The 17,015-nt window shown below is 48.4% G+C and overlaps 1 protein-coding gene across 5 annotated transcripts in view; it reads right to left on the bottom strand.

Annotated features, from left to right (window-relative positions):
- The window catches only part of LOC135920480 (eukaryotic translation initiation factor 4E-1A-like), a 99,492-nt gene extending 88,977 nt beyond the window's left edge, over positions 1-10,515 (bottom strand). The window contains exons 1-2 of one of the 5 annotated variants that reach the window (XM_065454746.1): positions 10,447-10,515; positions 1,627-1,875 (exon numbers count right to left, since the gene is read on the bottom strand). In XM_065454746.1, coding sequence (XP_065310818.1) covers positions 1,627-1,812 — 186 coding nt within the window. In that variant the 5' untranslated portion in view covers positions 1,813-1,875; positions 10,447-10,515. Of the gene's footprint in view, positions 1-1,626; positions 1,876-4,369; positions 4,726-10,446 lie in introns of those variants that run through there. The other 4 variants (XM_065454743.1, XM_065454747.1, XM_065454741.1 and 1 more) reach the window with 4 other exon arrangements.
- Between the last annotated feature and the right edge of the window lie 6,500 nt (positions 10,516-17,015).

The raw sequence follows: 17,015 nt of genomic DNA, 5'->3' as shown, positions 1-17,015 counted from the left end.
TTCGTATCGCGCACGCAATCCTCGGAAACGCGGCTAAACAATTCGCGCATAGGGTGTCTCCGACTCGGCGATCATGCACATCGCGCGCGGACTTCTGGGACCGTCACCTGATCATTTTATGTATCGGCGCCTCCGACTACGCGAATGAGCGCGTCGAGTGTCGACTCTTCGAGCCCGCGACTAGGCATTTCGCGCGTCGGCACCTCGGACTGCCCGAATAAGCGCATCGAGGGTCGACTCCTCGAGCCCGCGACTAGGCATTTCGCGCGTCGGCACCTTGTATCTGCGGCTATGCATTTCGCACATCGGCACTTCGGACTCGCAACCAAGCACATTGCGCGTTCACTATTATCATATTGTCACGATAGCTCGTAACAATATCATACCACCCCTTCATAAAGAGAACCTCATCATGAGCTCTGTTCCCTAGGCCACTTGGGCTGGCACACACCTGGCTGCAGAAGTGATCGAGGCATCACACAAAAGTAGAATTCTGGAAAGCACCTAGCAGCTGCATATCTACCACTAGCTCTCTGATCCTAAGTGCCACAGTCACTGTCAGGTGAAGAAGACTTTGAAGGCTACTTACACTCAGAGCCTTCATTCAGTAACATGGTCAATTCTACCAAATTAAAAAATGCCTCACTGATTGTAATGGAGACTGCTAGCAGACAGCCTGCATGTACAACACTGGAACTATATTCATGCCCACAGAGTTCTACACTTCGGTTTGAAACCCAGGCACCATGCTCTTTGTAGAGCATGGTGCCTAATAAAGTTTCTTGTGCTAGTTCAGTGGCCAGTATGCTATTACTCTGAGAGTGTGCAGTCACACATTTAGTATGGCCATTCTTACAAAACAGAGCTTCAAAATGGTGCCATTTGTATTGCTGTAGATTCACTTCAGCAAAAGCAACATTTGTTTGAAACTTCAAATGCGTTTATTTCAGCTCGATGTTTTTGCACACTGTACTCCGCCTTACGGGTGTTTTTTCTGGGTTGTCTTTGGCCAAAAATGGCAAGGGTGGTATTTTATTCGTATTGAATGATCTGGGGGGTGATGCTATTTTATTACTCTTGCACCGTCATGAAAATTACATTCAGGTATAGTAATCGCTGCTAATTAGAAAAAAATGTTCATAATAAATGCAAGATTTTTTTTTGTCCGCAAAATGCTTCCGAATGAATAAAAATAGCGTCACCCCCTACAGTAGGTCTTTAGCAATGGGGTCATGCATTAGGTTTTGGTTTAGCAAGACGGAATCATCAAAAAGCTCCGTAACGAATTTGAAATTAATTTCACTTCAGACCTCAATATTTTTTGAACTGCTACATCAATCAAAAATCTAATTACAGATCTGAAATCAGAACGAAAAATTACCCCAGACAGTGGAGTTTATTAAAGATTCACCCAAAAATAAGAAAATTTTTAGGACCCACGTCCCCCCTTAATGGCTCTGTAAGGTATCCAAGGGAGTATACTAAAGATATTCCACTAGAATAATAGAATGCCATGGTCTCATTGTAAAAACTTATCTTCAAAGTACTGCAATATTGTGACTTCATTTGCTGTGACATACAGAAAACCAACTATTAAACTCCAGCAGGAAGAACAGATGTTATTACCTTGAAAAGTGAATAGTCACATCCAAGAGGAAGCTTACTGGCCACCTCAATGTGGTTATAGAGGGCCCAGAAGTCCTCAACAGTGTCGAATGAGGTGATCTCTAGGAGGTTCTCCTCCCAGCTACGATTCTTGTCATTTTTGTAGAACCACAAGCTCCACCGATGCTGCAGCGGGTGTTTGATCATTTCAAGTGGTGGATCTGAACATGCTGGAGCCTGTTCAGCTGGCCCAGGCTCGCCAGAGTCGCTCTGCACAAAATCAAGTTCAAGAAATTGCATGTACTAACTTTGCCCAGTTACACGAGATTCTATTCTCAGCAGGCCTTTACATTACTTAAATGTCAAAATGAACACGCACTAGAGACCCGTACGACTTCGACTTATGGTGTTTAACATCCAAAAACTGCACAGTCGGGCATGCCTCATTGTAGTGGAGGGCTTTGGATTAAATTCACCCACCCAGGAACACGCACCCAAAGCACGGTACACGAGTTTTTGCATTCCAACTCCCACTTCAATGCAACCACAGTGGCTGGGAATTGAACCCACGACAGTGCTCAGCAGCATGCCATAGCTACTTAGCCGCCACGTCGAGTACTCCACATGACAGTCTTGTTCAGATCATCCATGCTGATTTCATTTATCAGTTAATTGGATAAAGTACACACCTGTCAAAAGAATACAGGTCACACCGGGCCTGTATGCATCTGACAAAGCCAGACCATGTGGCTTCAGGCCACAGGTTGAGGCAGCTCTCTTGCACTGTCAGTGTTCCAAAGCTCTAGACATGCCACCTCAACAACCGGGCGGTGTACATGGCACAAAGCTCTTAGTGGGTCCCTCTGAATTGTTTGGTTGCCCAAGGCTCAGCGAAACAAGGTAGTGAATAATTGTGAGCAGTTACTCGCACATTCCTTTTTTAAACCTGCATTTTCACTAGCATTAGCTCTCACCTAAAAAGTTTGCACAGTTAATGCTCGAGCATTAACTGGCACAACAGCATTAGTCTCCACACCATCCTCCAACATACCACTGCATCTCTCTGCAAGCTAGACAGCAAAAAAGCCTGCATCTTCGCTGACTGCAATGCTGTCTTTTTTAGCTTCGACATCTGGACTGTAGCAGCAGTTAAGATGCAAACTGTCTAGCTAAGACTACAATATAGCGGTCTGCACCAAGATTGGAACACACTACTTGCCTTTAAGTTTTCGATGCGTTTCTTGTTTATACCAACTTTTAATGGTTGACTTTAATTCTGGGGTTTCACATGCTAAAAGCACAATTTGATTATAATGCATGCCTTAGTGAGGAACTCTGGATCAATTTTGACCACCTGAGGTTCTTTAACGTGTACCCAATGCATGGTACATGCGTTTGTACATTTCACCACCAAAATCCAGCCACCACGGCTGGGATTCGATCCCAGCACCCTTAGGCTCAGTAGCATAAAGCCACAGCCACTGCGCCACCATGGTGGGTAAAGGTTGACTATTTTTGATGACGTTTCCCAAACACTATTTCTCTGGAACAGTATGTCACTGACAAAACTTGCAGTAGCGTTCAACATACCCAGTTCCTACTTTCTAAGACCCTGGACCTCTGCTCTTTAATGCAGCATCAGAACGCAAAATTGACCCTGAAGACAACATTTGCTCATCTGGCATAGGGCATTACAAAAACAAGATGGACAGAACATTATTTGTAGGAGTTTACTCGTATGCAAAACCTGCAGCCCGTTCACAAACCCCCGTTTCCCTCTCGGCGCACGAAGCACAAAATTTTAAAACATGAACGACATGCGTAGTCTGCCAACCTGTCACAGGAATGAAACCGTCCAAACTACATCGACGTCAACACGAATGTCAAAACATTGCTAGTTTGCAACACACTTCAATCGTTGACATGTGACGGGCCATTCTCGCCACACCAGTTCGCTACTAACGCGTTCAACATGGACTATGCGAGACCGTCAGATGCAGACGTCAACCTGTGGTCAAGTACACGTGACGTTTCACCTAGGCAGGCTTAAGCTATGAATACAGACAAAGGAATGAGGGCAGATAACCTCATTCCCTATGCAGATCATTAACCTTTTGTCGCCTTCCGTCAAAACCGTTTTCCGCCGCGAACCGTTAAAGCATGTAGCACTTAGCTGTGTTTAAACCTGAATTACAAAGCTAGTAAAGGCTATCATGTAGTGCAAGAATGAATGAACACAAACACTGCGTGTCACGACTACACTGTTAAACAGGTTCTGGTAAAACGCAGTGTTCCGCACTTGGCTAAGTGCTGCAAAGGATTCCGCTAAGAGATCACAGGAAGATCACAAAGTGAAAGCTGCTATCTTGGGCAAGGAAAGGGTGAGTTGACGCGCCGCCATGAATTGTTATTGCGCAACGGCCACGGGCAGCGCCGGCATCAGCAAGAAACACGCGAAATACGCAGAGTTTTACAGAGGCGACGATGCCGCGGGGCGTGACTCGGTCACACCAATAGGCGCCAATTAAAGGCATGCGACGGCAAAGCACGTCCACACAGCGTTTTCGGCAACGCTGGTCATGCGACACGTTCGTGGGTCATGCCTCCGCGCATGGGTACAAATCGGCGCCTACTTAAGTCACATTCCATCTGACACAGAGCCACCCCAAGTTATGCAAACACGCCCAAAGCACATGCTACGAAATAAAAAAGGAGTAACACCGAAATTAGACAGTGCAATAAACGAGGAAACATTCAAGCTTACTGCGCCTAAGCCTACATACGAATCCGGCACAGCGACGACCAAAACCATATTGGTGGTGACAAGAGACCCGGGAGCCCTAATCTGCTCTCTCCGGAGCCGAACATACGTGAAGCGTTGAAAATTCAAGTCGGTGCTCTCCGGTGAGGTTTGTAGACGTGACAAGCACTAATCACAGTAAAAATCCCATTGCCATACCTCCGAATATTTGTCTTCCGCCGCCATATTAGCAAATTTTTAGGTGTCCGTGTGGCTCCGTCTGGCGAATGAGCGCGCGACTGGCACGCGGAGGGTGGGGAGCATGCGGCGACGTCAGCGACGTTAAGTGACGCGTGCTGCGCTGCACGCGATGCCAGCACCGCCAAGGAGAAAGAAATTCAACAAGAAGGAACACTCCGCAAAAACTGGCAACAGTGTAACAGGAAACACGTTACGCCTAGTGGTAATCCCATCCGTTAGTTGACACGAGCATCAGAAAAAAAAAGTGTGAAATAAACTTAGACGTTTTTTTTTTATTCTTTCCCACTAAAATTAAAAAGTTTTGCGTATAAATGAACTTATAATTCATGACCTATTTTTCTTACATCATCTAGCAACAAGCCCCACACGTTCGTTCATTTGAGGTACTTGAGGGGTCGCTAGCTGTTTGTGCGCAGGCGCGAGTAAGAGCGGGCGCGAGATAGAAAATCTGGGGGCTTTTGCTCCTTGAATATATGACTCTGCCTAGGCCACGATGGAAGAATACCAGAGAATACTGCCTAGGCCAACGTTACTAGACTAGCTTCAGTGTTAAAAGTCGGCGCCGTTGCGCGGAACCGCCACCCGCCCGCGCCTTCGTGGCGCTGCAGTCGCGCCCGGCTTCACTTCTCATTAGCCGGCCATTAAGAGCCGGCCATATTCTATGAGCCGGCTACGCGGGCAGGCCGGACTAAACACGCGGTGCAGCGTTGGTGTAATCTGTGGTTCGTTGTTGACAGCGAATTTCAGCAAGCATGTCATCCTTGGAACTGTAGCCTTCGCCGACTTTCTTAAGAATACCAGCAGACGATGCCGACGTGCTGCGTACCTGGCTGCATAGGCCGCTATCGGAATGATGTCAACAGTTCGGCGCACCACTTTTTCTGTGCTCCCAGCAATGCGACGCTTCGCTCGGCGTGAAACAGAGCGATTCCTCGTGCCGACCCGGAACTCTCTGCGAAATCAACGGCACGCGCTCGTGCCGCTGCTCCCGCGTTCGTCGTCGTCTTCCACAGCTGGCTTCGTAGCCGTTCATCTTTCCAGCGTAGAATTCCACTTCTGTCGTCGTTGGGGAGGTCGCGTTTACGGGAGTATGAGCCACTCATGATCTCACGTAACAGAAATTTAATTTTGAAGAAATTTAATTTCGAAGAATCACAAGCGGCAAGTCGCAGGCGAAGGCTGCTAACCACGCTGCCGAGCAAACTGGAGACATCGAACGCAAGCGACAACTGCGGTCATACCGTCAGTGACGTCGTTCTCTCTCGCAGCCGATTGTGCGTGTAACCTCATAACTGAGAAATACTTTAATATACCCTCGGGATTAACCCAGTGCTAAACCCAGAGGCCGCACGTTTCAGCTTCGCTTATTAAGCATCTTCACGGAATGAAAAATCCCGACTTCTTTCTCTTTTTGTGTGTGTGTGTGTGTGTGTGTGTGTGTGTGTGTGTGCGCGCGCGCGCAAAGACTGGCCTCATCTTTCTTTTTGTAGCGCTTCTTTGGTGTGGTGAGAAGCTTCGGTGGGGATGAAGATCATGCTACAATCACACACTTTGGCCAGATATTCAGGCTCGTGAGCCTAAGCTGCGCGGAACGTTAAGACGACAGGAAGAAACACATCACATTTAGAAACGCAGCTTCTGCGCTTCGCTGTATGCGTTTCTTCCTTTCGTACAGTTTACCCTTCTTTCAGTATTAACGAACTGGCGCGATAAATCTTATCGCTGTAGGTTATCACTAACTCGGACAAGGGAGTAAGCCAGCGAGCGTGAAACTCGCGCAAACTGCCCGTTTGCACGAGCTCAAGGTTGTGACGAGGCGTCTGCAGTGGAGCCCGATGGAACAGCGTTGCCCTCTGGCGGCTGTCACAGAAGTGGCGACAGCGGCTGTAAGCGCGCGCATCTAGTAACGTTACAGTGTACTAGAATAGCCTATCTAGTACACTGTAGTATAGTGAACTAGAAAGCCATAACTGTAGTATGGTGGCTAACTGTAGTAACGTTGAGCGCGCGGGCGGGGAGTTTTACAACTGAAGCTACTCTAGTAACGTTGGCCTAGGCACTACCACAGCGAGCCCCAACCCACGGGCTGGTCCGGGTTCTAGCTTTGGTGCCGCCATGGAGGGGTGCCGCCGTTGCTGCTTTGGTGTCCTGGAGGCGCCGCCAATAATTCGAAATAATGACACGTTGTTACATTTAGTAAAAGACACGATTGAAGAAATGTAATTACGTCCAACCGCCAGCTTGTGACGCTAAGTTCAGCACTACCGCGACTTCTAAGGCAGTACTCTCAAAACGAGGGAAGTTTTTGACTGTCGATATAATAATCTTTGGCAAACTGAAAGCACAGAATCGTTTACAGACGCTATCTCTTTACGTACGAATACGTACAGTGAACGCCACTGAGCGCGGTCGCCGCGATGGAGTGTCCCGAACCGGCTTAATTCTTGCGTGAAAGGTAAGCAAATGCTCAGAGTAAACTATGTTAAATATGTTCTTTTAGCGGGTTCTCTGTATAAACAAATGGGGCATAACAGCACGAAGCCTCAATGCAGCGATCGCACTGGTTCGCATTAATTATGGGTTTTACGTGCCAAAACCACTTTCTGATTATGAGGTACGCCGTAGTGGAGGACTCCGGAAATTTCGACCACCGGGGGTTCTTTAACGTGCACTTAAATCTAAGTACACGGGTGTTTTCGCATTTCGCCCCCACCAAAATGCGGCCGCCGTGGCCGGGATTAGATCCCGCGACCTCGTGCTCAGCAGCCTAACACCATAGCCACTGAGCAACCACGGCGGGTATCCTACGGTGACTGATGTGCCGTCACGATCATTGAATCTTTTTTCGTCTGCCAAGTTCTTGGACATTTCAATATTTCTCAGTCATCAGTCAGCGTGCGATTTCCCTCTGCTTCTTCGTAATCCGGTGCATTGTTTCATAACACAAACATGGCCATATGCCATGCCTTTCTTTATTCTGTGTCTTACCACTCCCTTTCCGTTCGAGTGAACTTGCCAGTATCCAGCCTAAACGAGTTCATAGACCAAGCCATCATGACATTAGCCAGGGCGCGGGCGAGCATCTCAGTGCGCGTTTTCTGCTACTCACCGAACGCAGTCCCGGCGCCGTAGCTGAAATCTTGCTCGCGTCTGTGCTTGCTGCATACCCGAGTTGTAGCCGATGACTGTTTGCCGGTTTTATGTTTCGCGAGCCAAGCATCACGCAGCTTGTCTTGCGGCTACGTGTGAATAAGGCTGACACCGGACTCCGTTGCGTACGTCCGGCACTGCGGCACCGAGCAGTAGTCTACCATGTTGCTCGCCTTCAAAGGCAGCCACTACCTACTGTAGTGCTTTCAAGCGTTGCAAAGGAGACACTCGAAGCGGGAAAATCTCGCCACTAAATGAGGACCGCAGCGTACGAGGGAATTTAAACTCGTTTTCAGCTCTCTTCGGCGCTCCCGAAGCAGCCGACGCCGCCGCTATGTCCACGTGATCCCTAATAGGACGTCACGCCGACGGTGGCACCAGCTTTTCCAGTGGTGGAGCTCGAGGCCAATACCTGTGTTTAAGTAACACCACCTAGATTTTACTAATCTAGGTGGAGTTGGTTTAAAACGCGTCACATTGGCGCTCATCGCTACTTGTGCTGGCACTGTAAACATGAAAACATGGTTTATTTAAGCACACCGATGCGAAAGCTGAAATATAGAGTGATTTATCCTTGTTAGACTTGATTCCTGAGCCTAGGCGCGTCGAGAGCGTGCAGACGGACTCGGCGGATACGCTAGGCCTAAGCTTCGCTGGGAACCGATCTCGGCGCCTTTTTCTTGATGGTCTTATGCAGTCAGCTGTTTCGATGCGCTTTGTTTGCGATCAGGCAGAAAAGCAGCCCACAAGTGATGCAAAAGCGCCCACGGTCGATCGACGATACGGTAGGCATGCCGCCTGCAAAAACGGAGTGCGGCTTCGCCGCAGAGATCTCGTTGCTTCCCATGCAAGATGGCTGACCTACGCGCAACTCTGCTACCTTTGGTAGCATATACAGTAACTCTAGAGTTGAGGTATAGTAGCGGCGTCTAGTGGCAGCGAGAAACGTTATCTGGGTAGTACCAGCTTGGGTAGTATTGAGCCCTGGCTGTGGCGAAGCGCGTCTCTAGCCCGAGTTTGGCGTCGATTCGCACTTTTTTCTGCCCTGTTGCGAGTGCGAAAAGGCTCGTCAGTTCTCACAGACCACGATGCGAGCTGGCCGCAGCCTATAGTTTAACGAAAACGGACTCTCCATGTGCCGTGGGACGTAATGCTGGAAGCAGAAGGAATTGGCGACGCCGATCCGCAGAGACCTATCTCAGCTTCGAAAAAGCGTCACCGTCGTTACTGCTGCGTCGTGGGCTGCCACGAGCAAGAAAGCCTGAATCCCAACATCAGATTCTACCGCTTTCCTTCAAGGCCTCAAGAAGCGGAGCGTCGGGCGTGCTGGATAACTGCGGTTCCTCGCGCTGGGTAAGCGAAACTTCGCGCCATGCTGTCTGCTTCGCCTGTCTTGAAGCTTGCTCGATTACCTGCGTTGCTAAAATCGGGTCTTTTGCACCTGCAATGCCGACGGCAAACCGTGGGAACCAGCGCCGAACACCAGGATATGCAGTCGCCACTTTGTGGGCAACAAGAATAGCAATTCGGCCAGTCACCCCGCGTATGTGCCTATAGTGTTCCCTGCAGCCTATAACAGGCCTCTTCCTTCGCTTGCATTTGCCCAGGCCAGCCTTGTATGTGCATTTGCTTGAGATTATGGCACGCTGACGCGAAAGCTGAAATGCATATATGCAGTGAACAGCCGCATGTGCATGCATAGAATGAGAATTAATGCTTTCTACAACACAAATTGCCTAGTACATATACCTACATAGGCAGCTGTGCCACACCAAGCAGCAAAGCAGCGATAAGTGTACCGTGGCAAGCACCAAAAAGTTGGGAATGCACAACACAGCAAGCAGCAAAAAGTGAGAGATGCATAGCATAAGTCACAGATCACGTCAAGGGAATGCGCAACACAGCAGTGAAAAGAGAGATGCATAGCATAATTTACAGACCATGTCTAGGGAATGCAGAACACAGCAAGTAGAAAAAAATGAGAGATGGAGTATATAATTTACAGGTCAAGTGCAACATCTCACTTCAGATAATGGCTATTATATATGGCAGACCGGCAGCAGACATGGCTGGTGATTCACGATTAGAGACCTGGCCACAGCGACAATGAACGATTCGACCGGTGCGAAATGGTGAAGTGACCAGGTGTGTGCAAATGACCACAAATGGTCCGGCTGATTCGGTGACAATTCACTACCCCACTACGAGCAGCACAGGTTAAAGAGTTAATTGTACTCATCCTTGACGTCAAGCTAGCACGTTGAGGCAGCACAGCAAGGTAGTATTGATTACAGCACATCGATGTTCGAGCGCTGTCATTAAAAGCTACATCAAGCGAGCAGCGCCCGAGCTCGCGCTGCAGCGCGATTCACACGTACGTTACTGCGATCTCATGTGCATTGCATCAATTATTTATCATTTGCTAAAGGGATAGATGGCCGCTACTACCGCGAAGGCATAACTAATTGTCTAGCGGCATGCACTCAACAAAGATTGCAGGAGGCCCTCCGTTTCGCGGCATGTCGAAAGACCGCTGCCGTCGCGGCGCGTACCGTCGTGCGCTCGAGCAGTTCAGTACACATGATGTCTACTTATCGCTGCTGTGAATTCATTCATAGCAAGCATTTCCTCGCGTTTGTGCGCCTGAATCTGGCAGCGTGCAAATACCTGAAGTATCAATCGTCACTTACAGCGCATACATAGACGAGGGACCAAAAGGACGACGAAGACAAGCGCTGACTTCACAGTGATTTTCATTTTGAGAAATGAGCCTATATATACTGAGACACCAAGACAAAAGCGCCCCCTACAAAGCATCAACCCGACATGAGTATGCATTAAAAATTCATGACCTAAGATGAACGAGAGCGCATGTGCGACCTCAGATAAACCAGTTCTTTGTCAGTTAATGCAATTGATGGCTAAGTCTGGTGCATTCATTAGAATGCATAGCTAAGATAGTGGTTTCTTCAAAAAGCGGGATACAGCCGCATTGTGCGCGGTGAACACCTAGAAACCCTTCCCGCCCTTTGCGCACTTTATTGCTGTGTTCTTGTAACCTAACGTTACAAGAACACGCCCTATATAAGACCGACCGCGTTTCAGAGGTATTTATTTATTTATTCATTCGTTTATTTATTCAAAATACTCACAGGCTCCAAATAGGAGTATTGTGTGAGGGGGGCATGTACAGAAAATGAAGGATAGAAAAAAGCAGCTCATGCGTCATTATACAATGGGTAATAGTTTCACAGGACACAAAGAACTAATGAGAAGTATAAAGTTACAAATATAAGGCCGGAAAAATATTGCACAGTATATGCAATCTATGAAGGAACATTGAAATGGCGGCTAAAAGGGTGACTAACGAAGTACAAGGCAGTGAATAAAACAGTTAGGAAAACCAGAGCAGTACTCGGTCTTTGAAGACTGCAGTGTCATGTAATGCAACGATGCGATCAGGAAGATCATACCAGTAGCTTATGGCACGTGGAAGCGCTGATGAATTAAAAGCCGTGGTTCAGCCAAATATGCGCCTAAAGCTGTGGCTATTACAAAGACGACGGGATGTACGATGTGGTTCGGTAAGGGGAAGGGTAGTAGGATGCTGACTATGAATTATTTTGTGGAAGAGACAGAGCAAAGCTACCTTCCTTCGCAGCTCTAGTGCTGGGAGTGATAGCGAGAACTTCAGGTTAGTAACGCTAGTCTGTCGGTCATATATCCTGGTTGTAAAACGTACCGCGCGGTTCTGAATTCGTTCAAGTGATTGTATTAGATAGGCCTGATGCGGTGATCATATGGGCGAGGCGAATTCAAGTTGACGACGAACAAAGGTCTGATAGGCTAGTTTTCGAGTGGTTAAGGGGGGGGGGGGGGGGGGGGGTCTTTCAAGCAATCCTACGCTCCTTAGAAACAGGATTGGTTCTGACACAAAGCTGGGCAAGTTTTTTTGGAGCAGAGAAAACAACGTCGATACCTGCTCTTTGTCCTATTTTTTTTTTTTTAAGTTTGTGGGAGATTCCATGAATACACGGGATAACAGCTGTTTTGTTTCTTCGATCATGTACCTCAGGCTCAAAGCTGTGAGGATCGGTGCCAAACTAGCCCGTACCAACAATCAGTACCAACTAGCCCGTACCCAAACCTTGCTTACCTGAAGTTCAACTTCGTACGCGACTCGCTTCACTTGCGATTGACACCGCGCTAAAACTTCGCCGCTTATTTCTTGAACGGCGTACACGTAATCGGCGTTGCATAATTTCTTGCTTTACGCAGCGTGCCATCCCTGAAAAAATCTTCGGCGCCCGATATTCGTTGCAAGCCGTGATACAACACAACCGAAAGTAGCGGGTCAATATTGTAAACGTGCTTTCCGAAGCAGACGACCGAGCTTGGTACCACAGAACACCTATACAAATACTTCCCAGTTCGGAACAGAGGGCGCTTTTTAGCACCATTTTCGCAGCGCCCCCTGGGCAAAGCAAGAGCCCCCACGCCTAGGGACAAACGCCTACAACACGCGCTAAGAAACCTCCGTAGTAGGAGCCGGAAGCTCACGGATAGCCAGCAATATTTAGACTACAACTCACTGTCCTCACCCGCGATACTGCAAGCAAGGAATTTTTGTCGGACAAGCGAAACGAATAAGGAGAATCTGTAGCGAAGACCACGATTATACCCACCACCTAAATGACCTTAAACCAACACTAGCAAAAAGGAACTATCCCCAAGTTGCTCTCGATAGAGCTTATGATGCCGCGTCAAGATTGGAGAAACAGTCGGAATTGGCGAAGAAACAGCCCACACCAGAATCTGACAGACCACCTCCCCTTATAACAAAATATTCTAATGCACTCCCAAACATAAACAACATCCTACGAAAATACCACCCAATATTATAAAGTAACGAGCGTCTGAGAAAAGCGTTCCCGGATGTACCTAGGTTACCTATCGCCGAAACAGGAACTTTAAAGACATGTTAGTGCACGCAAAAGTAAGCCAACAGCATTCCCCCGTAATGTAAGCATGTTGCCGCCCCAGGTGCAAAACCTGCAGGCACCTTCAAAGTGACATTAAAATTAAAAGCACCGCAAATAGTTATACACACGAAGTTAAATCTAGCTTCACTTGTACAAGTTCGGATGTGATTTATATGCTTGAATGTTCCTTCTGTAAGAAACAATATATCGGTGAAACAGGACAATCAATGAACGTCAGATTAAACGGACGTCGCGCCGACACAGCTAAAAAGCTTCCCAAAGCCGTCGCCGAACATTTCAACCAACCAGGTCATAACTTTGATGAACTTAAACTCTACATCTTACAGTCAAATTTCCGTTCTGAGCGAGGAAGAAAGTACAGAGAATCGTACCTTATCCATAAGTTCAAGACATTGCAACCAATAGGCATAAACGTTTCAAAGGGAGCTTTAGAATCTATTCACTATGCTAAATTTCAAGCTATAGGTAACAACACTTAGTTTGGTTTCTCAGCGTATTTTTGTTTCCAGCCGGCGTGTCAGACGTCGTTTACACGTGGTTGACAGACGACCGGGCCCCTGGCCTTGTGCACAGCATTCCTTTATTCCCAATTCGACACGCTAACACACCTTCGCTCGTTGCCGCACCCGCCTGCCTTACACGCTCTCCCCTTTAGAAGAACCCCACATATATATACTGTGGTGGCGAGGAAAGCATATGTCGCCTTGAAGAAAACAAGTCCACTTGTCGAAACGAAAGGCTCCTGCTTTCACCTTGTTCTGGTTTTGCTCATCGTCTTGAATTTCCATCACCTGGCTTCCCCGCGTTTTCTCCTCCGTAGTAGGCACAGTCATACCACAGATTTTCTTTTTCGCGCCCGCTCTTACTCGCGCCTGCGCACAAACGGTTGGCGATCCCTCAAATGAACGTCTCGCGCAACAAGCTAGCGGCACGCGAGACGTGCCATAGGATGCATTTCTCTATGTAGGATGTGTCATGCGCCACACGTGCCCCTGAAGCGAGCGAGGCCGGCTGCGCGTGTGAAGTTCGTTTGTTCGGCGCCCGTCTCTTTTGGATGTAGCCCGTTTGTTGGGCTCCCAGCGTTTTCTTGCGTTCCTTTTGCATTTCGACACGGCCCCACTTTGAGTCTGCAACGAATTTCAAGCAAATTTAGGCTTACGCCACAAAACCGAGACTGGTGACGCAGTTAGCGAAAAACAGCTCGGCCGTTCTGGCGCAGTTAATTTGAGTTAATGACTCGTACTGGGAAATGTTTGCGACGCTTTCTATGAGCCCCAACTTATTTCGGTAGTTTTTATGCGAAGCATATCACTAGAGCTCAACCCAGCTCCTCAGGCGCGGCGGTGTCGCCTTCAATACCACGTGACACCTTGACGTCACGACAGAGGAGAAACGGGGCTCCAACTCGCGGCGTCGCCTTCAAGGCTGACCACGTGACACCATGACGTCACGACAGAGGAGAAACGGGGCTCCAACTCGCGCCGTCGCTCGCGGCGTCGCGGCGGTATATAAGCAGCTGCGCTTGCCTCTGCTAGACACTCACCAGGTGAGATGCCTCCTGGAGACAGAGCTGCTCGTTGGAATGAGAAGCGAAGGTTGCGGCGTGCTACTAGGTGGCTTTGCTACGGCGCAGCGACTACGCGCCCCGCATCGGACGCGGTGAGCGTCGAGCAACGCAGCGTTCGGCGCGACAACGAAATGTGCGCCTGAGCAAGCGCCGCACGTCTGAGCCGACGCCGACGACACCGGCTTTTCTGCGACACGAGCTCCTTAACGCTGTCGCGTTAAAGTAAAGGCTAGTATGCTTCGCATCCTGGGCTTAACCTTAGCTAAGCCACAGCCATTTTGGGCACCCGGCTACGTGACGCAGTTAGCGAAATGCATGCAGCTCGGCCGTGGTGACGGTTTCGCATGTACCCTACTGGGACAAGTTCGTGACGCTTTCCCTGACCCCCAACATTATTGTATTTCGCTACATTTTGTGATACTTCTGAGGTACGCGCGCCGCGCCTGGCGTTAATTGTGCCGCAGTTTCGCGTGTGCAGAATCTCACTGGACAAGTTCGTGACGCTTTCTGGGATACTTTTGAGGCATGCTCGCCGCGCCTGGGATTGTGAAGCAGTTAGCAAAAAAGTCAAGCCGGCCGTGATGACAGTTAGTTTGGCGTGTGCTGAATTTTAGTGGGACAAGTATGCGACTCTATTGCCCTGCAACAACATATACCTTCTTTCGGTACTCACGCTTGTCAAAAACGCGACGAGCTATTGCCAAGAGTGATAACACGGGGAGTGTGTATCTTGCGCCGGCAGGACGCGTCGCAGAGGAGCTCAAAAACCAAGAACTTGACAATTCTGTTTTCTGAGCGACTGAGAACAGGCTTGACTGAGAACGAATTTGTCTTGAGTGCGACTAGATGGCATTCTGCGAGCGTGTAACATAGTCTGGCTGAGAGCCTGTGTTGTGGCCACCTCTGTGTACTTGGCGTACCGTCGCGTCGACTGAGGCCAAGTTGTTTTGGAAACGCGCAGTCACTCATGTATTTGTGCTCTTAAAGTGCAGGAAGTAATGCCCGGGAAGAGGGGGATGCTTGAAAACTAGATGATTTCTTCATATTTGATTGCATTGTTTGGGAGGAGTCTATCTGCTACGAAATGTATATAAAAGTGAATTTGTCTGTAATGCCGCCCATTCACCAGTTAAGCACGTTTCGCCTCTTCACGCAATATTCCTGTTAGGTCAATATACCAAAATGATACGTGTAATTTACTTCTTTTTCAGCTGATGGCGTCCGGTGGAGCTTCGTACGGCAACGACTGCTGCTTACCTGTTGCCACAACTTTCGATGAATGCACAAAAAGCCCGGAACGAACATTTATATAGAGCAAAATAAACATTTGATCATTTCAGAAGACGTCTTGCGTTTACTATATGAAATTGCACGTGGCACAGATTCGGTGGAGGCTTGTGAAAATCGCTCGCAATCATTTTTACTAAATAATATGATTCCGCGCCAAGGCCGCGCGTGATTCAGCAGGAGAAGCGAAAAAAAAAAAAAAAACCCCGCGCCGATCAGCATCGCTGGCGTGGCGTGTACCAGCTCGCGTTCAAAACGCGCGCGACGGAAACCGGAAGACGTTAATCCCATCCGCTTGGTGCGCTACAGCCAATTCAGCCGCTGGGCTACCGCTCTTGTTAAAACATCAAGGCAAAACATCTCTGTGGCACCGCCAGCGCCGCTTTCCGACTGCGTGCCACGCTTCAGAACGTTTTTATTACTTTTTGTGCAGAACTCATCATTTGGCTGCCCTCAAGACTTCTTGTTAGCATAGAAGGAAAATATTTGATATGTTGACTGAGTTAGTTTTTTAAAACAACTCAGTTTCTTTCTCCGCAATGAGAGCGGTAAGAGATGGAATGCGGAAGGCATGCCAACGCATTGGCGTAGCTAGGTCGTCTGGCACCAGGGGCCCTTAGCTCTTCTGTCACCCCCCCCCCCCCCGCCTCCCGGGTGTAGTCGAGGGAGGCGGGGATATCGACAATTTTCGGGTGTCTTCAGACGTACATGACACCCCCCCCTGCTGGCCCCATGCACCCGGGGCCCACGGCCCCGCGGCCCCCCCTGTTGCTACGCCAGTGTGCCAACGCCTGTTGCACATGTTCTTTACGAAACGCGGTGGCCGGCTGCATGCCTATTTATGGTTTTATCAGTGCTATAGATCGTTTCCATCCACGCTGTGGCAGCAGTGCATTCATGACCGCAGAAAAACCGGTCATACATTTTTGACAGTCAAATTAGTAAAGAAAAAGGAAGTATTTTGTCGCGTACGATGTATGCACATGTTCTTGGTGTTTTAAAGAACGTGGGCCATGCGTCCAGCTCATGTATGGGCTTTTTTTTTTCATTCAACAGTAAAATTCACTTGTTGAACAATCAAACTCTACAGCAAAGCTGGTGCCAGCTGGTGGGTTCTATTTATGTATAGGCTATTAGTAACTTGTCCAAGAGGGCTTAAGCGAAAGTCTTCTGGAAAGTCTGTAAGGGTATTCCGTACATATTTTGCGCACAGCTTTTGTTGATAATACAATTTGATGCGATTACCTGTGTTGGGAGTCGCTATGCAAAAAATTAATCTTCATGCACGATTCGCATATATTTCGTGCTCAAAGAGAAGGTCGCAGAGCCGCATACGCTGTTTTTCTACTTGGCACATAGGAATTGTTTTTTCGTGACAAGGCAAAAACTCAGAAAATGTGCA

Source organism: Dermacentor albipictus, chromosome 1, assembly GCF_038994185.2.
Source record: "Dermacentor albipictus isolate Rhodes 1998 colony chromosome 1, USDA_Dalb.pri_finalv2, whole genome shotgun sequence".
NCBI lineage: Eukaryota > Metazoa > Arthropoda > Arachnida > Ixodida > Ixodidae > Dermacentor > Dermacentor albipictus.
This window is presented reverse-complemented; position numbering and strand designations above follow the sequence as displayed.